Source organism: Pteropus medius, unplaced genomic scaffold (assembly GCF_902729225.1).
Source record: "Pteropus medius unplaced genomic scaffold, Ma_sr-lr_union100, whole genome shotgun sequence".
In the NCBI taxonomy this organism is placed as follows: domain Eukaryota; kingdom Metazoa; phylum Chordata; class Mammalia; order Chiroptera; family Pteropodidae; genus Pteropus; species Pteropus medius.
In genome coordinates this window covers 127050-152915 of record NW_024344370.1, presented here as the reverse complement: position 1 = coordinate 152915, position 25866 = coordinate 127050, and the positions used below count along the sequence as shown (strand labels likewise).

Below are 25866 nucleotides of genomic sequence, written 5' to 3'. Positions count from 1 at the left end.
CTTTATTTTTAGTACTTTATATAGTCCTGTCTGATAAAATGTTTTTCTCCAATAAAATTTTTAAATTAAATATTATTTTCAATAAGCAATACCCCACAACCATATTCTCATTCTTGCTTTTGCACCCTTCCAAGACTGTCACACACTTTTCAATGACAACGTGTATCTTAAAAGAAAAAGAAAAATAAAACTTTTATAGCATCATTTTATAAACATGAGTTTATAAGAAAAAACATGAATTTATAAACATGAGTTTATACTAATTTTCTAATAAGTAAAAACAGAGTACACGAAAAGTACTATTTTAAGACACTGCAGGAAATATAAAGAATTATAGAACTATTAGCAGGTACTGAAAAGAGTTGTGATATAATTGGGAAAGAAGATAGAATAACATAACAAATTGAATGCCAATAAAATATTTAAATGGAAATTCAAGCCAAGAATGAAGGCCGTCACAAGTTCGTAAATTATTAATTATCGAATTAATCCTAGAGACAGTATGAGTTCAGAGGAGAGTGGGTTATTTATTGTGGTGACTCAGACTACCCCCAAATTTAGTGGTTTAAAACAAGAGTGTTATACCTCACAATTGAGTGGGCCAAGAGGTCAGGCATGGCTCAGGGAGACAATTCCTCTGTTCCAAGGGGCATCAGCTGGGATCACTGAGGTACTCATCTGGGGCCTGGCTTTGTTCCACATGGCATCTCATTATTCTGGGGCATCTCACACCATAGTAGTCATATTTCTTTCCTGGCAGTTGTTTTGTAAGAATAAGAGAAAGGAAATGGGCACTCTTGTGGTCTGGATCCAGAAACTCACACAGTTTTACAGAACCCATCCAGTTGGAGGAGAAGAAACATAGGACTCGCGATGCACTCTATGATGAGAAGAATGTCAAAGCATTTGTGGCCATATTTAATTCACCACAGAGGCAAAAGTCAATTTGGACCAGAAAGTTCAGAAAAACAGCCATACAGGGAAGTTATTATACCAACTGGTTTGGAACGATGTGGAGTATTTGAAAAAAGTCGAGTGGCTATAAGGCTAAATGTATCAATATCTAAATATAAATAGTAACAATGGGGGAAAGGCCTTCAAAATGCTTAGTGAAACAAGAATTATATTTCTTTCTTAACTTGTTTTACTCTAGCAACAAAAGTGACAGTGAGAGTTTGCCTCAACTTGGGCAAGTAATTTTTTCCTGTTTATAAACAGGCTAATTCAATTGAAAAGATAATTTTCCTATCGATGAGGTCAGTTTATTTGAAGAAAGGTAAACTTGAGATTAAAGATTTTATAAGACTAATTGGGGAAGATCAGTCAAAGTCCAGTTTGTTATGAGAAGTGCTTACCGTTAAGACTCTCCGAAAGGCACCAGGAAACGTTTGTGCTTAGTTCTCGGACAGAATATAGGGCAGCAACACAGGGATGCGACTTAACAGCCAAAGGTCAGGCAATTTGGGTTTAGCATGGTGGGCTAAGGTCTCGAGAGGGTCGTAATGAAAAATGTTGAGTTTTTCAGGGTCTCTCATAAGACTTTGTTGAGGAAGACTTAATTATTATAACCATAATTTTCTGAGAACAGGAAGCTTTTCTTAGATTTGTAGTTATAGATGAATAGCTCTCTAATTACTATGTGCATGAGTGTGCATGTGAGCTCCTTGCAGTACATGCAGTCTATTTTGAACATAATGTCTGGCATTTGGTAGATATTTACTATTGGTTAATGAATTGTATTACTCATATTCTCTCAACACCAATTTAAATAATCTACTTCTTTTCCACAGTTTTGCCTACATAATACACTGGAAACAGAATATCTTAGTGATACATACCAATCAAAAATTAACCATTCCTGCCTGAAGCGAGCATAGTTCTGCTTAGTACTTCAATTTTTAAAATTCGTATGTAACATTTTCTTTTAATCCTCTTTTTTAGGACACAAATGTATTTAGAATTTATGAATTTTGAACCTGATGTCCGAGAAATAAAGGAAGTGAAAACAAAGCTCATGAGAAATATTTTTAAAAAATATTTAACGTGTTATAACATCCTAGGGAATCATCAAATCTTGCTATTCTTTTATGTTATAATGGAGATTCTTCCTCTCTGATAAAACAATAGCTTTTAGTTGTTTTATTTTATTTGGTCGGCTGCACTGAAAATTCCAAGCTACAGCACTGCTGTGTACCGAGTAGCATTGTAAACCACGTTCAAGTTTGATGCAGGTCAACAGGTTTGTGCAGTTTACGTAGCAGCTGTATTTGGTAGTTTTTGTTTCCTGAGCTCTAGGTGGCTCCTCAAGACCTGTAAAGCTAAGCAAACAAAAGGAAAAGAAAAACAGACATACTGTAGGGCCTTGGGACTCTGAAATCTTAATCTGGAGAGAACCGGTTAAGTCTTCGGAGACCAAAGCGTAAGATTCGTGCGATTGGTACTTGGTACGCAGAACAAAGATTAGTCCAGGATGCAGGGCAGCTGGATAGCGCCTTTCGCCAGTGCAATTTTAAGTCTCCTTAATAACCCAGGGATGAACCGGGTGTGTGTGTGGGGAGGAGGGTAGGGGGGACAGAAAAGTGTTCTGCACCCTCTCATCTGTCCCAACAAAGTAAATAAGTAAATCCTGCTTCAAATGAACTGCAAAGGGTAATCTGCAGACATAGACATATAAATAATATATAATATAATACGAAATATAATATAACATATATAGTTTCAACCGTTCCCTCAGGAGATGAGTTAGACATCACCTAACCCCATGTCTTTAGCGAGCTCCCTTCCAGACCCGTCAGAGCCCAGATGAGGGAGGGTGGGCAGGACAAGGCTTGGAGGTGGCCGCCGCACATCCGGGCGCGCCTGCAGCCGGCAACGCGCTGCATAATTGATGGGGAGCCGGGCGCAGCTCTGGGGCGGCCTCTGGAGCAGTGAGAGCGTCTCGGGGGAGGAGGGTAGGGCGGCCGGGCCCCTCCCACTCCTTTTCTCGCATGTCGCGTCCCCGGGACTGGCATCCCACTAGTGTGCGCTGGGACTCCAGGTACCCACCGCGGTGCGCCGAGAGACAGGCCTTGTTGAGGGTCGCGGCTGACCTGCCGGCACCATGCGCACTCTCCCGGGGCTGCTTATCCTCCCGTGCCTCTTGGCCGCTGCACGCCCGAGCTTGGCAGACGGCCATCCCCCAGGTGTGACGGGTGCAGGACCGAGGAGGGGGCGGAGGGCGCGCAGGAAGGGGTGCGGAGCTCTGGTCCCCGCGGCGGAGGGCTTGGCGAGCGCGCCTAGGCAAGGGTGTTGGGGAGAAGCGGGAGGGAGAATGCCGGCAACGGCAGGTTGAGAGAGCAGCGGCCGCCTCCTCCCATTGGCCACGCTTGGGTTATCTAAACCCGACGAGAGGACTCGGGCAGTTCGGGTTCCTCCGCTCTGGGTTCTGAATTATACACCAACAGTGCCCCGGAGTCGGGGACGCTGGTAGTAGGGCCGTGTCTGGGTGTTCCTAGGAAGAGGGCGATGGGTGTGAGGGTGCGTGCGGGCGCAGGCAGCGACTGGCCTCAGCGAAAGCGGCCGTATTGTGAAACCCACATTCTCCCAGGCCAACTCCCTTCACTCGAATTGATTGTAAGGCTTAAATACCACCTACTTGCTTCCAGGTGGGTGTATTAACTTTAAGGCTGTGAAACTACGGCGTAAAAACAACACAACAACCAAACAAAGCCCCATAACTCATTGGATTGATTGTGTGTGTGTCTTTTATACCATGGTCTTTGACGATGAAGTTTTTTATGGTTGTTTTGTTAGACACTTTGAAAGAGGTATTTGTATGCAAAAAATTTGCCGTTTAATAATTACCTGTTTATAATTATTTTTTATGTTGAAAGTATTCCAGCTAACCTATTTTCTTTTTTTTTCTAACCTATTTTCTAATGCACATTCCTGTGTTATAAATTTCAGTGTTAGCAGCCATTTAGGATAACAGATTGCCTTTCAAGTTGGCAAATATTGCCCAACGGTTAACTAAAATTGGGATATTATTCTACACAAGATTTTCAACTTTTCATAGGAATTCATTTTTATGAGCTTATAGCATGTAGATATTTCATAATATACTATAAAGATAGAAAGATAATCAAAGGATACAATTATTTATTTTTAAAAAATGTCCTTTAAAAGGCCTGTTTGTTCACAAAACATTTGGGTCGCTTCAGTTTCTAAATTTCCCACATCTCTTTTTTATTCATACCACTTATAAAGAACTGTCAAGGGCGTCTTTCCCCTTCAGGCCATCTTTGATTTTTCTATCCCTAAATTCACTCACCATTCACCTCAGAATATTGCAGTTCTGAGGACCAGTGCATTCTGGATTAGTCCTAGAACTTTGGTTTTCGATTTAGCTATATGTTAGAATTGCCAGGTATTTAAAAATACTTTCTGGGTCCTGCCCTCAATAATTCTGATTCAGTTGGCCTGAGATTCAGCCTGGACATCGAAAGTTTTTAAAATCCCCTGTGATTTTAATCATGTGAATTATGTGATCCTAAGCAAGTTGAAAACCACTACTTTAAAATGACATGGCCTAGAGTACACTGTTGGGTAGATATTTACTCTTGGCTTCAGGGAGTCAAGTTTAAATTGACATTCAGAGTAAACTTCTAAAGAGAAAAAAGTAAGCAATAAATGAAAGTGGAATAAATTAGCAAATAAAATTGTAATTAAATGGGGTGATGTATGTATATATGGCAAATGTCTGTGTTTGTATGTAGTGTAAGTCCTGTCCTTTTAGCTTCTCTTAAACCAAAATTATGGAATAATGTGCCACATAAAAGGCATGAAGTTAGCATCTAATTTCAGGTAGAATTAAAAATTGTCAGGCAGGCAACCTTATCTTGTTTTATAGATTCTGTATTGATCTTGAGATTCAGTTTCCTCTTTGCTAAAGGACATTGTGATGTTTATTGCTATATATATATATTATCTAGGTGCTTCGAACTTAGAGATGTTCTATAGACCTAAAATTTTTGGCCAAATTTTAATAATAAAAGTGGTTATAATTTTTCATATTTACTTATAACAACTACGTGTATTGCATCATCGGCATTGCATTATGCAGTTTATAGCCATATGGGTTAGTTTTTATTGACCCTGACTTTGAGATGAGGAAATTGTAACTCAGGGAGGTTAAATAAATACCTAAGTACACATAATTAAGTAGTAGAGTAGGAAATTAAGCATCGTTCAATTCAACTCCAAAGCCAATCTTCCTAAACACAATACTCAGTTCTCTCTCTGAGATAACTGAGTATGTTTATGAAAGTTTGGAGCCACCAACAGAGAGCACAGTGTGTGAATCTAAATGCTCGATTTGAACTGAAGGACGTGTTGACACAGTGTGAGTCCTGGAGTCCAGTTAGGCATAGGGAGGGACTCAACTCTTTTAGACCATTTCAATTAAATAAGAAATGTAAAATCTTTGTAAGAAGAAATATGACTTAAATGGGAATATTCAAACATTGTTATTACTATTACATGGAACAAATTGAGAGAATGGGTCATGTTTACATTTTGAAAAATGTTTGCAGGGGAGTCATTTGAAATGATCATTTTTAACTTCTAGAATTATATGCTTCCTTTCTATATGCCCCACCTCCCTGCTCCAGAGCAACTGCCTAGTAATAAATATTTATTGGAATAGATATAGTTCAAGCTCCTAGATGGGCCTGACACTGTGTTAGTCTATATTTAAGCAGAAAACTTTAGCAGTTTTTACCTTTCACGGTGTTTAAAACATTTAAAGGAACAGATTAACTATAAGCCTATCTTTAATAGAGTTGTATCTGATGCATCAAAATACATCATATATAAGCATTTTTAAAGAATTAGTTTAACTGTCTCTTTCTCTTCCTGGCTTCTGTCCCTCTCTTTCATCTCTTTTCCTTTCCTTCCAAGAACGGGCCTATAGCCATGAAGTGGAGACATGCAGGGAGGCATCCTCCCTTGGTGGAGGGCAGTAGCCAGGGGGGTCTGAACCAGAGAATTAGAGGTTGAACCTGGTCAGGAAGGTGTCCAGGTAGGAGAGTGGCCCTGTGTCGACAGTTAGAGCCCGAGCACAGTGAGGTAGGTGTTCCTGCAGAGAAGTGGTCTGGTGCTGGGCTTCAGAGCTGAGCAGACTGATAAGGTCTTCTGTGCAGGCGCAGATCGACACGTGTCATCTGATCCTGATCAGGGATGCAGGAGAGCACAGAGTACTGGAGCCTGAGAGAGGAAGACACCATTGGGGCCAGGTGTGGCAGCGGCAATGGGAACTTAGTTATATATGGAGGGACTGATCAAATAAGTAAAGCTAGTAAGTAAGGGTAATAAGATCCAGATTTTTCACTAGAAAAGAAGGAAATAAAGAACAATTAGAATGAACCTCATGGTGTTAGATCGTAATTTGTAGCATTAGTGTGAATTCATGACTTTAAACATATATCTCATTCTTATGTCTACATCTATGTAAATAGAGATATAGATTTAAATTTGTGTATGTGTTACCATATGTATAATGTATGTGTCATATTTATATACATATATATCATATCCACCATATTTAATGTTATATGCGTGTGTGAATGAATAGAGATGTGTGTATTTTTGACTCTGTCTACTGAGATGAAGCAGTGATTTCCCAGTAGTAATAACCATACTTAGCACCAAAATCTTAATTTGAAACAGCAGTCTTTACTGATATTAACTAGGACTTCTTGGAGAAATGGCTCATTTCAGGACTAGGGTAGGGTAAGTATAAAATAAGCCTGGAACATCATTGTTTCTTGTGCCAGAAACAATGAAGTGCTCAAAGAACGATAGGTCATGTCAAAAGGATACAGGAGCCAGAGTGAAGGACTCCCATTAGACAAACCTGGGACAAAATAATAATAATACTAATGGACCAGAATCTATTAGGATCCACTGAATAATGCCCATTGAATAATATAGGTACTCACGAGTATCTACTGAATAAAATAGGTACTCACAAGTATCTACTGATATAAATTAAAATTTTAATGAGGCACAGAATATTACATAGTTTCAAAGAAACTTTACACAAAATTCTTACTAATGAAAATGGAAAAAGAATAACTACAGTGGAGAAGCCTTCCAAATATCACTTTAATGAAGTAAAGTGAAAATTATCAGTAAAGAGAAAAAATAAAAATTGTGTGCCATCTGATAGGATGCAATGAGAAAGACACAGTCACCTCTGTACTATTCCTACCAAAGATGTCTACTCTGAATCTGATCATCTTACAACATAACTATCCTGGGACCTTCACAAGTATCGAGGTCATAAAAGTCAGGAGAGACTAAAGTCTTCCAGAGTGAAGGAGAAGAGAGGGACATGGCAGCTAATGGCAACATATGATTCTGAGTTGGAACCTTTTGTTAAAAAGTACATTTCAACAAAAGGACTTTTGTTAAAACTTAGATGAGGTATGGGATGAGATGGTAATGCATAAATGCTTAGTTCCCTATTGTAAGGGCAGTAGTGGGATAATTTGGGGATACGTCCTTTGTAGTAAATGTACATTAATGTTTCAGAGAGAAATGGGGTCATCAGGTCAGCAACTTATTCTCAAATAGTTCAGGGAGAAAATTCTTTATTCTGTATCGGAGACTTTTCTGTTAGTTCAAGATTTTTTGAAAAGAAGCAAAGTGAATTTCAACTCCTTTTGAGAAAGTCTGAGTTAACATGGACGTTAAAGCACAGGGGATAGTTGAGAAATGGTCATGAGTATAAATATTTAGGTAGCATTTTCCAAAAGAGTATTTGTTCTCAAACAGTAACATTATGTGTCAAGGTTATGTGTCCTAAACTGTAATCTCTTAAAGTTACTTTTGTATGGCTGGCCTCCCATATTTCACAATAATATGTGAACCATAGAAACAAACAAGTTAGGAGATACAAGTGCATATAGAAGAAAAAAAAATCTCATGTTTTGTTAAAAATAAACTCTATTCCTAATAAGACATAGTCAGTATTCACACATAACAAGATCTCTCAAATAATATTTTTAGTACAGAAATAATAGATATTATCTTTAAAAATGATGTTATTCTTTTAATTGAAAATTACATTTTTTGGCATTTTTAAAGTTTGTTGTTATATCATTATTAATGTATATCTACTCCCAAGACAGAATCTTTTTTTATAGCCTTATAATTACATAGTTCTGAGTGCCTGAAAGGGAATTTAGATGTACTATTTGATTGATCTGGAAGCCTAAAATGCTTTTGTGAAGTAGCCGAGAGTCTGAAGTGAGCTAATAGCTGTAACTGGTTTCCTGGTGTGCATTTCAAAACCCATTCAGCAATTGGTTCTTCTTCGTAAAAGGTCCTCAGAATAGCAGCCTGACAGGAAGATGTGGCTGGTGAAGAAGGGTAGCAAGAAATGTCCATGCTTTAAAATATCTGCACCTAAACTATGTAGAACAGGACCTCAGGACCACAAGGTCATTGGAGATTATTAAAAATCATCAAGTTGACGAATCATAGTTGATGAGGATGTACCTGTTTTGAAATTAGGATTTCTCAATCTTGGCATTATTGACGTTTTAGGTTGGATAATTCTCTGTTGTGGGGAGCTGTCATTTTAAGATGTTTAGCAGCATCCTGGCCTCTACTTGTGTAGTGAATGAGCAGTGTCCCACAAAAAGAAATGTTCACGTCCTCCTCGCCCTTGGTATCTGTAAAAGTCTTTGCAGATGTAATCAAAGTAAAATGAGATTATACTGGATTGAGATAGACCCTTAACTCAATAACTGTAGTCTCTATGAAAGAAAGAAAGAGATTTGGATATGGCAACACACATACACAGAAGGAAGGTGAATCATATAAAAACAGAGCAAAGAGACTGGAGTGATGCAGCTACAAGCCAAAGAACACCAAAACTGCTGGCACCTGACAGAAGCTAGGGAGAGGCAAGGAAGGATTCTTCCCTAGACCCTTCAGAGGAGCAAAGCCCTCAACCTTAATTTCAGGCTTCTAGCCTCCAAAACTATGAGACAATAAACTTCTGTTGTTTTAAGCCATCATATGTCTGGTAATTTGTTACGGTAGCCTTAGGAAACTAATATAACCTACTGGATACTAGTAACCTTCCCCAACTTTGACAACCAGAAAGTCTTCAGACATTGCTAAATGTCCCCTGGCAGGGCAAAATCATCCCCAGTTGAGAACTACTGAATACAATTAAAGTCTTATCAAAGAATAAACTAGTGAGTGAAACAATTTAAGAACTTATTATCCTTAGAGCAGAAATCCTAGTCAAACTTTTGGATTTTTATTTTTTAAGAGTTTTATTTGGCATAGTTTGCACTGTTAAAATATCTTAATGACCCTTACAGAGGTAGTTCGAAACATAAGTCTCCATACTGTGCTTCAAAATATATTTTATTGTAAAAGTCATATTTTAAAGATCAATTTGTTTATATTCCTATATTACCAGGTTTGAAAAATATTTTTACAAGGCTGTGTAAAAGTGCACATTGCTTTTGTCATTAGGCTTTTTAGTTGTTCTTTTTTTTTTAACTAGTCTGAAAATGGCCTTCTTGTCCAATAGTTCCCATATTATGAAAAAAAAAATGAGTTCCCTGTCAGGACTGTTTTCTGTCCCTGACTTAGAAAGTCTAACTTATAAATGTCCCCATTAAGAATTTATTTTCTTGCCAAATCTTCTTTTCTTTTTTTTACAAGTTCTCTTTGGAGTATAGTGTCTTATTCCCCCTTTTCTTCTTTCTACTATTGCAGTTATGGACAGGGCATAGGAATAATATATTCATAAGCAGTATATATAGAACCCGGAAGTAGAATTCTAAATGTATTGTTTATAAGCAATATTAGTAATTAGATATTTTAATGCCATAGTTCAGCCATATTATGACTTAAATGGCTTTTACAATTTGTCATGGTCATATGTAGTTGGTTCCACAAGGAAATATACTTTGAGTTCCAAAACTCTGTTTTATACATAGTATATATTGTCCATTCCTAGGTTATAGTGTTCTGTAATTGGGTTTCACATTTATATGGCTGTATATCAGAATGCTAAAATTAAGATTTATTAGAATAATTTTAATTATGCATATTGATAGCAATCAATACATTATGTGAATGAAATAATGATATTTATCTAGATAACAGTTTTTTCTTACACCTTTCTTAAATGAAATTTAGACCCTTCCAAGATTTTAAAATATAATAAAGAAAATTTGGGGGAGCAATTTAGAGGAAATGCTTATTCTTAAATGGAGATATAGTAGAACTTCTTTTCTGATTTAAATAAAAGCAAATCTGAAAACCTAATGCGATTTTCTACTGTTACTCTTTCTTTCCTTCCTAATTTATTTCAATGAAACAAGGTCCCAAAATTAAACATGTGAAAATATTACCTTGATATCTTAAGGAGAAATTATAAAACGTTCATTTCATTTGAAAATGTCAACAGCATAACATAATAAGTCCCTCTAGCAATGTCTATTTTTAAATATAATGTATGAAAGCTATTTAAGTAGATGCCATTTGCTATTTCACATGAAATAATAATAGGTGAAAATTAAGATATTATTCAGTTCTTTGATGCAAACCTACACACCCCATCTTCCCTGCAGAGGGAGAAAAACAAACCTTTTAATCTCTGGAACAACTATTAGATGTTACTCTTTTATGTTGGCATTTTTGCCACTACCTGCGAAGGAATGCCACATGGAATGTGTCCAGCAATGATTAAGAAAGGGGTGAGTATGATAAGTTGAGGAATGCATGTTATGATCTTGGCACCATCACTCAAAATTATGCAGCTTTCCTTCCTTTCTTCATGGAATGAAACCCCAAATAACATGTCAATGGCAGAACTTGGATTCGGATACAAAATCTCTGCCTCTCCATTTTGTATTTTTATGACTCAGTCTAATCCTTTCAGGGAAGTATTTAAACCACATCTGCCTGAATTTCCTGCCAATTTCCTTTAAACACCAATGTCAGCTGAATCAGCCTCCCGCCAGCTGTCCTCCTACTGAAAGCAATAAGGTTTACATTCTCACTTTTTTAATTAAAAAATATCTTGGCCAAACAAAGAACTACTCACTCTTACTATTCTAACACCTTCTGTAGACTGCCCTGCTTTTGCACTCAGGATGTTTGTATACATTGCCTCTTTAAGTTACTCTTCCCGAGGCAAAAATCACAACAGTTATACATGTTCGTTTGCACTTGGGGTGCAAGTTTGGTGGAATCTGGAACTTGAGCAAGATAAGATGAATGTTTTAGAGGGAATATGATGTTAGGCTACAGCTGGTAGCTGCTTTATGGATGTCTGATTATATTTTTAATATACGAACTGGCAATTGGAAGTGGTCACAACTGCTAGTGTATTCTGCAACTACCCACACTTCCCTACTCTTGAAGCTTGTTTCTTTTCCTCTTTCTTCTGTTCTTTCAACTTTTATAAGCTTAGATTTTTTCTGAGGCCAAGCTCAGATCTCTTTTCTCTCCTGTTCTAATGCAGGACCTAGGTGGCCCCTTTCATCCAGGTCCTGATGAGGTGTAATGGGAAAATAACTCCAGGCTCAGCTCATTTCCTTGGCATCATCTCCACCTCCATTCTACTTCTAGTCTCTTAGAGATGTAGATGAGGCTTCATAATCTAGCTCACACGCCAACTTCTGTAAAATACACAGGCCAGTTACTGTCACTACTATGAATGAGTGCTACTCGAAAATTCTGATGACTCACAATCACAAATTGTGGGCCCAAACTGATATTATGTATGATTCATGTAGCCCTGTAGGAACTGAGTTTACTCAGCTTCGCACTCTTCATCAGCATCAGGCATGTGCAAGGTGCTCTGTACATTCACTTATTTAAGTGAAATAAGAAGAATGACAGAATTTTTTCAGCTTATGTCACTCTTTTATTGTTGCTAAAGGGGTGAATAAATTAATAATAATAATAATAATAATAATAATAATAATAATAATAAATAATGATGCCAGATCCTTTGAAAAGATTATGGGCTTGTTTCAGAGATAAGCAGTGTGGTGAGAACTCTCAAGGTTGCATTCTATCCTGCAGTAGGCTAGGCCAAGAAAGCAAAGGAAGGAAAGGTATCAAAGTTTATGTGCAAGCTTCACTGAACAGGTGATATTATAAAACAGCTCCTTTTTTCCTTCCTTCCTTCCTTCCTTCCTTCCCATCTTGACCCTCCCAGGTTCCCATCTATAAGTAAATAGCATTTGCCTTGATCTTCATGAGATATTTTCTTTTTTAATACAATCTCCAAATGAACTATGCCCAAGAAGGGAAAAAAATAATTTTCATTAGGAAAAAAAATGTTGATAAAAACCTTTTTGGGCAGTGTGTGTGTGTGTGTGTGTGTGTGTGTGTTGTTGGGGAAAACAGAGAGAAAGAATGTACATTAGATGTAGGTGGAGGAAAAGTTTTGTATTGCTTATAGCATAGTGAGAAACTCGGGGCATATTTTCTTGTGTACTCACTGTCAGAGCTTAGTATAGGTAGTATAACTTCAGTATTAATTTGTTAAAAGATTATTTTAAGGGAGAATGCATTCCACCTTCCAAAGCTGAATTAGAAATTATTAAGCCTCTGGAACACAACTTATTGGGAATTAAGCTCTTCTAGGCAGATTTTTTTATTAGGCAAAATTGTAAAAGCTATATGTAAGCTGAAGCGACAAAAGCAATCACTAACTTTGATAACATTTTTCATACAAAGAAGAAAAGGAAATAACTGGAAATCTAATCTTACACTAAGAATAACTTCTTGAGTAGAATATAAAAAATAAAATAAAAAATGAATAAAAAAATGAAATAATTTAAATTGAACAAAGTTTAAAGAGCGCAGCCAAATTGACGACAATAAACCTTTTTTCCTTCCTTGACTTGTTCGACAGAATGGGGATAGTTTTCATGGTAGCTAAGGTCTGGGGCCCTAAAGTCAAAGAAACAGTAGCAGCCAGTGTAAGAAAAAGCAGTTTTGAGATGAATGAGAGAAGTGGAAATGCAAACCTTGTTTCTTTGATAAACGTTTTCAGAAGAAGATGTAAGTGACAGGAAAACCATTAAGTCAGTTTGGTAGAGGACGCCTTGTACTGTAACCATAGCTGGAAAAGGATTAGCAGCACAAACTCGCACGGTGCGTCCATTTTATCTTGTGTCCTCTGCTGCCCAGTGCTCTCTATTTTATTCCTTTTTTTATGCCCTTTATTCTTGTCTCTCTGTCCCTCTTTGTTCTCTCATCTTCTCTCTGCCTCATCATACTTTTCTTTTTTCTGCCACTCTAAATTTCTCAGTGTCTTCATTTATGTTTTATAAAGAAACTATAAATTGTAGGATAAGAAAATAAGTTTTTTTTTAAAGCTACCTAATGTAAATCGATAGGGATTTTTCAGTAAAAGAAAATAGGAAAACTTTGAAATTTAGTCTCATTTAATAACCTAATAGCTTTCTGAATATCTGTGCAGCATATAAGACCTAGTCAATTAGATCTTCCTAAAAACATTATTTTTCATTAATAGTATACAATAACATTTTAGCTGTCGTAAACTAGCTTTTAGATAGGATAGTCCTTTAATCTTCATAAGAATATGTAATCACATGTTCTCTTTCTTACAGTTTCACCTTTTATGAGTCTACCTGTCCGAGAAGAAATGCTGGGGAAATACTCTAACCTTTCCTTGGAGAGTCATAACATATCACTGACTGGTAAATGTATATTTCAAATAATATAATACCAACCTAAGTTTTTATTTTATCAAGCCACTGCATTTTGACTCATGAAGTACTAATCCCTGCTTATGGTCTGGGAGAAACACACCAGTCCCTTGTATAATTTTAGTATATATATAATATATATAGTACCTTCTACTACATAACATAGAATGTGAAAGTCTAATGCCCTGAGGATGGTGTGCAGGGAGGTGGTAGCTAGTCTAGACATGGGAGGGCTAAGAAAGGCTCTCTAGCAAAGGGACACTTGGGAAGAGGCGAGGGCTTATTTTGAATTGCAGATACTCTTATTTTTTTTATCAGTTTTTGCTGGAGCATCCATTCAAATCACTCTGCATTGAGAGAACTCATGTACCTAGTGGAAGATCTTCAGGCAGATAAATTAAAGATGCCGTCAATGAGTCAAAGACAGTGCTGCAGAAAAACAAGAACTCTGAAATAAAACTCAGCTCTGCTTTCTCTTTTCTCAGTTTTGGATTTGTGTTTCAAAAGTAATCTTAGAGTTCTTTAAAAGACTAGGAGTAGCTTTACTAGCAGTATTAAAGGTTTAATTAGCACATAACATATTTCAAACCTGTTATTAAGACAATAACAAGTTTTATGCAACTACATGTCCAGGTCTTTAACTGCCCTCTTATCTGAGGAACTGTTTCTGTATTTGTTTAATATGAATAAAAGGTGTGCTTTTTCTTCCCCAATCTGATACCAAGGGAATGTTTGCATTGAGCTTCTCAGCAGAACATTTTTGTGACATTGTGCCACTCCTGTTTGTCCCCATTTTAGTATTTGAAATTTATTTATTCTTACTTGTAAAATTTAATTACAACGCTCCTGTGCTGTTACCTGTTCTTTTACTTTTTTGCATGTGCCAGTTGTTGCTTTACTCTGTCAGGATGAAACGTTTAAGAGAGATTCACGTGAAAACAGAAGTTTGCAAATCCTTTGACCAGCCTGGTGATGTTGGCAGCAGCACACACCCTCATTCACCCAGAACAGTTGGAGCCTGGTGGGGAAAAAGGGTCAGGTGCCCAGGGCGAGAGCAAGAAATGAACTTTTTAGTGTATGCCAAGCTGGTTATTTACTTACTGAACCTGTTTGGAGGGCTTACCTCCTAACTGCTCTCTTATTCTAAGACTGCTATTGAAACCGGTACTCCTACTGCTCTGAGGAGATTGGGGGTGCACAGTTGTCACTGCTTCCTTACCTTTGGCTCAGCCTGATCAAACTTCAGTCAGGCTCTTCTCTTCTTTCCAGGCCCCTGAACTTCGACTTGCCCCAAGTCCGACCACAGCCTAATCATACTGTCTGCTTCCACTCACTAGTTTGCCCAGTTCCTTCTCGAGAGTTCCTGCTAGCCTGCTGACCCCTCCCTATGAAAGGCCTATTTCTGTTTGATTTTGTGATGCCTGCAGATCCAAGGTCTGGAACATTTTCTCTAATGCAATAATTTTTGAATGAAGTTTTTCGTTATTGAAGTCCAGGTTTGTTATTAGCTGACAAAAGAGAGATTTGACATTAATTTTGTAACACTGGATCTTTTATCTGTGACCTAGATGGTTGCATTTTCATGTATGTCGTTGTTCTGCTTGCCTTCTCATCAAAAAGTTTGGTTTAAGAATCTGCCTTTACTGAAACATAGAATTTAAATGTGAAGATGTATTTGTGATTGTTAGGAACCATTGGCTTTCTTCTCATTGCTATCACTAATATTTTTAACTCACTTTATGAATAGAATGTTTTCATATTGTCATATCATTATTTATTTGACTTCTGCCAGTACTGATTATAAAACCACTCAAGTACATCTGTAAATGACACAACATTTCTATGATGTTATTTATTATTTTCTCTTTCCTCCTGGCCATTTTAGGAGTTGATTTCTCTTTTAGGATAAAATGTTTCTTGTAGAGATATTGAAATGTAATACATTAGTTGGAAATTTTGGGCCAACATTATAACATTGGCCTAGTTCTTAGCACATTTAACTTACTCAAAGATGCTTGAGACTGGGAAACACAGGATCCTGTGCCTGGGAGAAGGAAAAACATGACCTTTGATTCATGAAATCCTGGTTGTTTATTATTTTATGTTTCCAAAATGTTGCTAATTACTTAACAGACACATGGTATTGACTATGTACCATGTACAGTCCCGCATCCCTTAGGGACTGGGATCAGATCTGAGAAATGCCTGGTCAGGCAATATTATCATTGTATAAACATCATAGAGTGCACTTACACACACCTAGATGGTATACCCTACTGCACACCTAAGCTATATAGTATACCACCTTTGTATACGCAGTCTGTCGTTGAGTGAAAAGTCTTTATGCGGTTTGTGACTGACTATATATTTCTAAATAAAAATTAATTTAATCCTCATAACAACCGTACACAAGGAGTATTATTATTTGTGAGTGAACTGACCAAGGTTACAGCCGGTAAGCTGAAGCTCAGTTTTGAACTCAGTGTGGCACTAAGGGTCATGTTGTTAACCATTATATTATGCAGGCTTTCTTAATGCCCAATTACTAATTCTTTCAACAGCATCATTAAAACAATTATACCTATTTTAAGAAAATCTACATTAGCCTGAAGGTAAAAAGTTTCAAAGACAATGAAAACGAAACTATTTTAACTGCCTTATTTCTAAATAGGTTTATGTTAGAAATTGCATTTGCTGAGATAGTGAATATATTGTGAGCGTATAATTGACTTGACTAAGAATAAAAGTCTTTTTTTCCTTTTTCCTGATATCACTGGATTTTTAAAACTAATCTTCTGAGAATGGACTATTTTTATATTGCTGTACTGTTTCCCATTGTCAATATTTGGAATTCATTGTTTGTGTTACAGCAATTAGGGTGTTTCTTTATTGTTATTTTAATTTTTTTCACTTCCTCTGCATATCATAGCGTTTGGTATCTTGATCAGTGTGTTATAGTTTAACCAAAGAGATTAAAATCAAAACATCCACTGGCAGTTTTTTTGACCACCCTGGTGATGTTGGTATAGGCTATCTCCAGTGGCACATTTTATTTACTATGTTGAGATGTGAGCAGCTGGCTTGACATGGTCCTAGTAAGGGATAGAGGTAGACAAAGCAGTCATTGGAGGTACAGATATGTAGATTAAGGTACGGAGTAAACTTTGGGAAGACTAGTCAAGGTCAAGAAAGGTTGCCGCATTGCCTAAGAGCCAGCCAGGGTTAGGGCTGTTCAGACTCCAGGGCTAGGTGCCTGGTCTATAAAATTGAGAAAAAGAACAGAAGTGAGACTCGTTTACATTTGGCTGCTCAGATACTATGTTGCCGAGAAGATCCTCAAAGGACTCCAACAAGGGGCAGGCGTTTATGATGTTTCTCAGAGGCAGACTGCCAGTCCTCAAGCCTTACGTGAAGACTGTTGGTGTACAGAGGAAAAAAAGGGAATCCTAACATTCACAGAGAATGAGAGAAAGAGAAGACAGAAGACAGATCCACCATAGTAACACAAGTGGCAATAGCTGCAAGCAACTTTTGCTTTTCACCAGGATTTCTGATTAGCAGAAATATTGAAATTTTGATCTGGATAAATCTTTGTTTTAGGGAGGAGGAGTGTTTGGGGGTATTGCAGGATGTTTAGCAGCATCCCTGGTCTCTACCCACTAGGTGTGAGTAGCATGCACAAAGTTGTGACAACTGAAAACACTTTCAGATATTGCCTCATGTCTGCCCATGGCGGCGGGGGTGGGGGGAGGGGGGCAAAAATACCCCCAGTTAAGAACCACTGCTCTACACATTAAAAAGAGGAGCTGTGTAACTGCCCCCAAGCCTGTCACCATGGGAAGACAATGATTTAATAATCACATGGTAGTTAACATTTAATAAAGAATCTCACTAAAATGTTAGAAGATGGTGTTGATAACAGGCATGGGACCTCCCCTAATTGGTTATAATCCCATCATTTTCCTTCCCTCCTGCTGAGTTCCAGTCCTCTCAGTCTTTGAGAATGAAGTCAAAGCTACATCTTCAATAAGGTACATTCAAAAAAGGACTATTTCTGTTTCACTGATATATATTTAGCATATTTTATTAATTTTTAATTGCATAAGTAAAAATGGGTTCATTAAAAATGTTGAAACATTATTTTATTTCCAGCAATATAGTAAATCAGAGAATCTGAAAATCCTCCTCACACCTAGAAAATCTAGAATATAGCAAATGTTCTTATAAATACACAGCTAAGTACACAAAAAAAGTAAAGACAATTGCCACTAATCGAATCTGGTAACCAAGGAATCAGAACTGTAAACTGAAGTCATGTTAGATTTCCTTGTTTGTTGCCAAGGCTCTTGAGTTTTAAGAGCCACAGATGTAAGAACAAAGCCTTGAATCTAGGCAAGGAGGGGAGTTGGAACTGAAAACTCCCAGAAAGCTGATCCTTCCTAAGCTTTAAATACAGTGAAAGGTTTGACCTAGGGGGAAAAAATTAGCTGACCAGCACAGGTGATGAGAAGTTAGATTCTTGGTCTTGGCTTTCTGCATCAAAAACAAAAACTCCTCTGAGTATTCAGAGACAAGAATCTGCCCTCAGCAAGGTTTAGATCTCAAATTTACATTACCTGCATTATGCAGGAGCTTCCAAGTACTGCAGTAGGTGTGATGCTTCTGCAGGAAAGCAAATGAAAAACATCTATGAATGGTCGCCTACCCTGGGTATGCAATCTCTACTGAGGAACAGATCACAAGACAGCCACGTAAAAAACAATGAAGCAGCCCTGAACACAGAGTGAGCTAAGGAGCAGTAGGATTCGACAGTCCAGAACTTCAGATTGTAGAAATATTAGGTAAGGACATAAAAGGAGAAATATTAAAACATGAGAAAAGAATAGCCTGCTATCAAAGAAATAAAAATAAAAAGACAAAGCATGTTTGAAAAGTAACCGAATAGAATTTCTGGGGATGAAAACTTGCCAGAGGAAGTCAAAGCCCCTTTGCCCACCCACCACTTCTGTCTCTGCTCTTTCTCCTTTCTAGCCCTCTCTCTCTCTCCCTTGTTCAATGTGTGTATGTTCGTATGTATCCTTAGAGATTATGTAGTATTATATAATATTGTTCTGTATTCTTTAATATTAGTGGTATAGACATATACACATTGTTCTGAAAAATGCATTTTGTTATTTAACATTAGTTCTTGGAGATCTAGGCACTTCACATGGAACTAGCTTGTTTCCTTTGCTTGTGTACACAGTATAAATATACCAACTTACTTAGACATTTTCTCTTAATGGACTCTAGTTTAATTTTTTTTCTATTGTAAACCATGCAGCAATGAACATTTGTACATATCTCTCTCTGGGTATAACTGCATATTCTCCTGGATTAATACTACAAAGTAGAACTGCTGAGTTAGAATTTCTGTGCATTTTTATTTTAATAGATTGCAAATTGCCCTCCGAAGTAGTCTGACAATTTACCCCTTCCTTCTACTTGCATATCTGAGTATAATTTTTTCTATATCTTGACTAGCACTTAATATTAACCTTTTTGTCTTTGCAATATGAGTGTGAAAAGCTACATCATTGGTTTTTTTTTTTTAATTTGCATTTTGGAATTGGACATACTTATATATGTATGTATGTTTGTTAATATCCTTTCTTATAGAAATATTTTCATAGGAGTTTTTCACCCTCCAGTTTTTAACCTATTTGAAATATACTTTTATGTATTGTGTGTGACAGAGCACTAACTTTAGTCTTGTTATTTTTATATACATAGCTAATGTCTCAACAACCTTTATTGAATAGTTCTTTTTCCTATGGCTTTGAAATACCACCCTAATCATATTTCAAATTTCCATATATTATTCTGTTTATTGTTTCAATGTTTTTCAAACATTTTCTAGTGCTAGGTAAAGTAAGAAGTAAATTTATCCTGTAACCTGACACGCCACCCATGCATGCACATATGCAAAACAGAATGTTCATCAAGCAACAGCTAGTGTAATAAGTGTGTTACACTCTGATTATTTTTCTTTTCTTCCAATACATTAAAAAAAAAATCTGGTGGTAACTACTAAATTGACTTCCTGACCCACAAATAATTTCCAACTTGTAATATGAAAAATTCTTCCTATTTTGTTTCATTAGTTTCCTAGAGTTTTCCAGCAACATTAAAATAAATATAATTTTGAAACATTTGATACAGCTTTATGTCTTTGCTTTTTTTTTTTTTTAAATGGGTTTTTGTATTTTCTGGACTTTTAGATTTTTTTCCTGGACATATAGATTTTTCTGGGGTAAGGTTCCACAAAAAATACTTTTCTAAGATTTTGACTGACTTTCCACTGAATCTGTAAATTAATTTGGGGGATAATTAATGTTTTTATGATATTGACTGCCAGCTGTGATTTAGATCTCATTTGATTTAGGTTTTCTATTATGGTTAATTTTTCTTTTTAAAAATATTTTTAAAATTAAAATTATATAGATTTAAGGTGTACATGTTTAACATGGTTTTATATATATAGTGAATTGATACATGTATATATAGTGAATCTTACTACAGTCAAGCTAATTAACATATCATCATCTCTCATAGTTAATTTTTTGTGTTCGTCTAAGGTACTAAGTTTCAGTTATGCAAGATGAGCAAGTTCTAGAGATCTGTACAACATGTGCTTATTGATAAGAATATTGTATTGTACACTTAAAAATTTGTTAAGACAGTAGAACTCAGGTTGTATTCCTACCACAATTAAAAAAAAAAAGAAAAAAGATACTTTATTTGCAAATGAGAGGTATCTAATCAAGGCAGCTAAATAATTTGAGTTTTGCTTTAGAAGGATAACGTTGGTGTTGTTATAGAAAATATGTGGAGAAAGAGAAACCATTGCCAAGAGAAGTTAGGAGGTCATTGTCTGGTCTTGGTGAAAGATAACGAAGGCATAAGGGTGGGAAAAGTTTTCCTTCACCCTCTTAGGGCCCCTGACTGGGTCTGAAAATTAAACTGATAAAGACAGATTAACAGGAGAAAATTTTATATGCTTTACATAACACAGGATCCTTCATAAAGAAATGAAGACCCAAATAAACAGTTAACCTGAATATGTTTATGCTAGGTTTGATGAAGAGGGGACAGCTGTGGAGGAATACAATAGGTCAGAGTATGAGATTAGTGTAATAAACTGGGGGAAGCTTAGCAAGGCCTCTTTATTAGAATTCTCTGTGTCCCTTTGGTTTGTGGGGATAAGGATGCTCTTTTCCTCCAAGTGTGGGGAAGCACCCTTCACCTGAGGGTTTTATGACCTGTTTCAGGGAAGAAGGGATGGGGTGGGGTCAGAGTGACCTTTTTGCTTCTGCCGTTTTCTCAAATTCCTTCAGCTTAAATATTCAATATACTAAGGTGCCATATTTTGGGGGTAGTGTGACCTGAACCCATCAAAGGCCTATAGTAAGGAGGTTTGGAGACAACTGGGCAAACTGGTTTGACATTTCAGAGCGAGAATAAACTGAATTCTACCATATGTGATTCAGTGTTATAAGTCACAGGGGAAGAGAAGGCTAATGCATCTCCCTTGGATATACTGAGTTTGAAGTACCTATGGGATATCTAGGTTTAGATGCTCAGTAGACACCTAGAAGTATATGGGCCTGGGGATCAAGAAGTAAGTCTTGAAAGGAGCCAAGAGGTTTGCAAATAAAGGGTATTAGAGATAATCACTGGGAGTGTGAAATTGAAAAGAGGCCAGAGAGCAGATCTCAAGGGACATCAACATTTTCAGGTAGTTGGAAAAGTTGATGAGGCTAGCAAAATGTTAGATTATGAAACAGGATAAAAGTAAAGAGAATTTCAAGAAGTAGGTAGTATCTGGCAGTATCTTATATTTTGGAGACATCAAATAAAACACGAGCTCTGGAAAGAGGTTGTCAGGTTAAACAATTAGGCAACTTTTAACCTAAGAGGAAGCACTTTCTGTAATGTGGTTGGTAAAATACCAGAGTATGCTACATTGAAATGAGAATGTGGGTGAAGAGAAGACTGTGTGTAGAGAACTCCTTCATGAAATTGACCAATGAAGCAAATTTCTTTGACAGAGAGATAGGACTACCTTTTTAAGGGCACTTTTTTTTTAAGAGCTAAAAGTGAATTTATAAAAAAACAAGCTCAGGACCAAATGTAGTAAATCTTGAAACATTTTCTCCTGTAACTATTATACCTAGTGTTATTTCTGGCATGTAGCAGATGCTCAGAAAATATGACAAAGTGTGTAAATCCTTTTAGTTTTACTGACTCAATTTCCCTATATAATTGAATCTTGTTAAGGTCTTACTATACCTTCTTACTATAAGAAGGTATTCTTCTTCTTCTTTCTTTTTGAGCATAAAATCGAATTCAGTAATTTTGCAATCACATGAGCAGTTATTTCAAGCATGTGCTCACAAAGCACTTCACTCTAGTTGTACTTAACTGTTTGCAAACTTTGTATCTGGTCTTTGCTTAAGGAAGCATTTTTATAAAGTTTTAAAGGTAATTAAAAGTGATGCTATTTTATTTAAGTTCTCTTTTCCCCTTTGTATATTTTGGCTCTGCATTCTAATTTTAATGCCATACTGTTGAGCACAAGATTGAGAAATGTGTTTTTTCAGTGTAGTCCCCTTTCCTGAATACAACCCTTTCCTTCCCCTTAAGAGTAACCATCACTATGCTGATTTTTATATAGTCCCTTCCTTGCTTTTTAAAATTATTTTATTACCCAGATGTACATTCTCAATACTATACTTTACTTTTACTTTTTTTTTTTAAAGGCATGTTTTTAATGTATCAGCATTTTTAGACTTATCTCTCTTTTCTAATTAATCTGTTGAAAAAAAAACCAGATCATTTATTTTATAGCGTTTTTCTCACAATCTGGATTTTGTTGATTACTTTCATGGGGTGTAGTTTTAACATGTTTTCCCTTTCCTCTGCATTTCCTAGTAATTGGATCTAGACCTTAGTCAGTTTCAGGAATTCTTGCCCCTTTAATACCAGATCACTTCCTAGGTAGTGGGGTGTTCCTCCTCGAGAGACACACATCATTTTTGAGATGATTGTAGCAATTGATGCAAAATGCCTAGATCCATGATTCATTAAAGGTTGCAACATCATTGCATTACATTTGTTCACTCATTTGCCGAAATTCTATAAAGAGAAGGTTTTCCTTCTCTATTATTTGGTTACCAGTAGTACATTTAGTATAGGGAGAGCAGTGTACTTGCTTGATATTTTTTTTGTTTACCGCTGTTCAAAATAAAAAAAAAAAAAGTTGGCTTTATGTATCCTTCATAAGTGAAATATTTATATCTCTACATACTTATATATAGTTATATATAGATATACCACCTCATGGCTTTGTACTGGTATTTCAAGTTCAGTGAAAATTTAATACTACAGGGTGTTTATTTAAAATTCTTTTGTCTTAGATCTGTATCTTTACCCAATTCCTCCAAGTTCTTAAGTAGTAAGAAGACTCATACAAACCCACATTTTACACAAATCATTCTTGTTAATAACTACCAATATGATTACTGAAAAGAGTTAAAACAGTCACTCCATTCTCTCCCTAGTTTTTGTTTGTTTGTTTTTACAATTGTACTGTTTCCTACACTGTCAGAGCATATGGCACTACTTTATATGGTTCTCTTTCCCCTATATTCTTGTCAGCTAGATATTTTGAGATTAAGATCACAGACTGAGGCTTTTGTGATTCTGTTAGTGTTTTAACAAGACTTTTCTTTATCTGTGCCTATGAAAGAGAATAAATAATAAAGGAAACCGAATCTATGTTGACAGAGAAATAATTCTTGAAAGGAATGTTACATTAAGAAACTGTCAGTAGAATGCTATTGTTGATGATTTAAATTGTTTTATATTTTGTATTTCCCCTAAGGGTAACTTTTACATCTTTTTTTTTTTTTTTTTTTTTTTTGTGGCTAATAGAACATTCCAGTGTTCCAGTGGAAAAAAATATCACTTTGCAAAGACCTTCTAATATAGAACTCACATGCCAGTTCACAACATTTGGGGATCTGAATTCAGTAAATGTGACTTGGAGAAAAGGTGATGAACTACTTGAGACTAATTATCTCATCAACGCAACTGGAAGCATCCTGTATACCCAATACGTGTGAGTATACCTGTACGGCTAGATGAAGTTACTAGTTAAATTCTAAATATTTTTGCTGACTGGCATTCTTCTTTTTTTTTTTTTTTTTGCTGTCACTTGAATGTTATGCTAATATTTTAATTTGTATATTTACAGATTTTTTTTCTATTTTTAAATTTCTATTAATTCATTAAGAGTTTTGAGAACTAAGCCTATATTAATAACTTAAATTATTTTTAGGTTCACCATCATTAATAGCAAACAAATGGGAAGTTATTCTTGTTTCTTTCAAGAGGAAAAGGAACAAAGGGGAACATTTAATTTCAAAGGTCAGTACTAATAACTGATACTAGTAACTTCAGCATTCTATTCTTAGAATTCTAAATCTCCAAATTTTAAAATTATTTTTATAATAGTAGACATAATGCAGTTGAAAGAAAACGATATGTTTTCCATTGAATCATAAGTGGCAACTTAGAAAAAAATGTTTTCTAGTGTCTTCCCAGTGGTAGAATTTGTATTTCCCAATCAACTCCCACTCCTGCCTCCCTTCCTTAGTCTAAAACACAGAATTTAGTTTGAAAGACCAGGCTGCCATGTTACTTGCAAATCATAGCAGTTTCTTCTATGTAGGTATGTATGTATGTACGTTTGTATCATCTATCCCTCTAAACTCAGAGCTTTTATAATAGTCCTCTAGTTGTCTGAGTTATTGCATTCCTAGACTGTGAGAATATGCTTTGGTATTCTGTGTCAGTGGCTCCAGGACTTGGGGTTTTAGGGATATATAAAACTTAAAAATAATATGGAGATGCACAAAAGATTGCTTTTGATCTCATCAAGTAAGGACAAACCCCAGAATATAATCCATAGCTCTCCTTTGTGTGAACAACAACAAAAAAAATCAAAGTATTTTACTCTTAAAATCATTAAACCAAAACTTTAAAGGTCTCAATCTCATAATAAAGACTAGTCATTCAAGTTAGATAATTACCTTCATGAAAAACCCATATTCTGTGATAGATAAGTGAAACACAGTGTCCATGTTGGTATTTGGGAAATGTGGTCTGTTGCCATATTAAATGTTTTGGGCTTTGCTTCACAGTACTTTCCCAGAGTACATGAGAAATCATTTTCTACTTTTCTTAAAAATTGTGAACTCTAGCTAGCTGCTCTGGCAAAAAATATGGATACTGTCCCCAAGACCCCGTCAATAGCAGAATGGCCTGCTTCATCATTGCCATGGTTTAAGACGATTTGCTCCTATATCCTTCCCTATATTCCCTCTACACTCACAGATTCATTTCCTTCATGTCGTTTTGTAAATGTTCCTTCTCAGGAAATGTAATTCTTGTGTTTATGTCATTTCGTCTGTGCAGAGGCAGAAACTATTATCATCCTCTGGTTATTCTGATCATATGCATTCTCTCTTAACTTTCTTTCCTCCATTTGCCTAATTTAACTTAGTGAAGGATAGATATACTATACATTTCTTTCCTTTTATTCCTTTCCTTCTTTCCTTTTTTCTTTTTCCTTTCCCTTCTTTTTCTCTCTCTCCCTCCATCCCTACTCCAATCCCTCCCTCTTTTTCTTCTTTCCTTCCTTCACAGTGAGCTAAAAAGATAGTAAACATATGCACACACATGTGTGTACACACAGACATACACAATCCTAGTAAACATTTTATCAAGTGTCCTTTAACTATCTAAGGAAGGCCTATAGGTCTTAAGGAAATACTCAGCAAATCTAGATGCTTAAAGTGGTTTCAGGAGATTCAACTTTAAAATTGCTTTTTCTCTCCTTCTAAATGGCTGTTTTCTAGAAATATGTACTAGTTATGCCTTTTTAAAGTTTAAATATTGATTAAATTACATTATTCTTATTAGCTCTCTTATAATAAATTACTTAAACTATTATTTGGAAATGATCATTCTTCTAATGTGAACATTAACAGGAGCATTTTAC

At 36.1% G+C, this 25866-nt stretch overlaps 1 protein-coding gene across 1 annotated transcript in view; it reads left to right on the top strand.

Annotated features, from left to right (window-relative positions):
• Window positions 1-2903: 2903 nt before the first annotated feature.
• The window catches only part of EMB (embigin), a 37299-nt gene continuing 14336 nt past the window's right edge, over window positions 2904-25866 (top strand). The window contains exons 1-4 of the mRNA XM_039869911.1: window positions 2904-3182; window positions 13662-13751; window positions 23736-23922; window positions 24142-24230. Of these exons, the coding sequence (XP_039725845.1) occupies window positions 3101-3182; window positions 13662-13751; window positions 23736-23922; window positions 24142-24230 (448 nt within the window). The 5' untranslated portion in view covers window positions 2904-3100. The remainder of the gene's footprint in view (window positions 3183-13661; window positions 13752-23735; window positions 23923-24141; window positions 24231-25866) is intronic.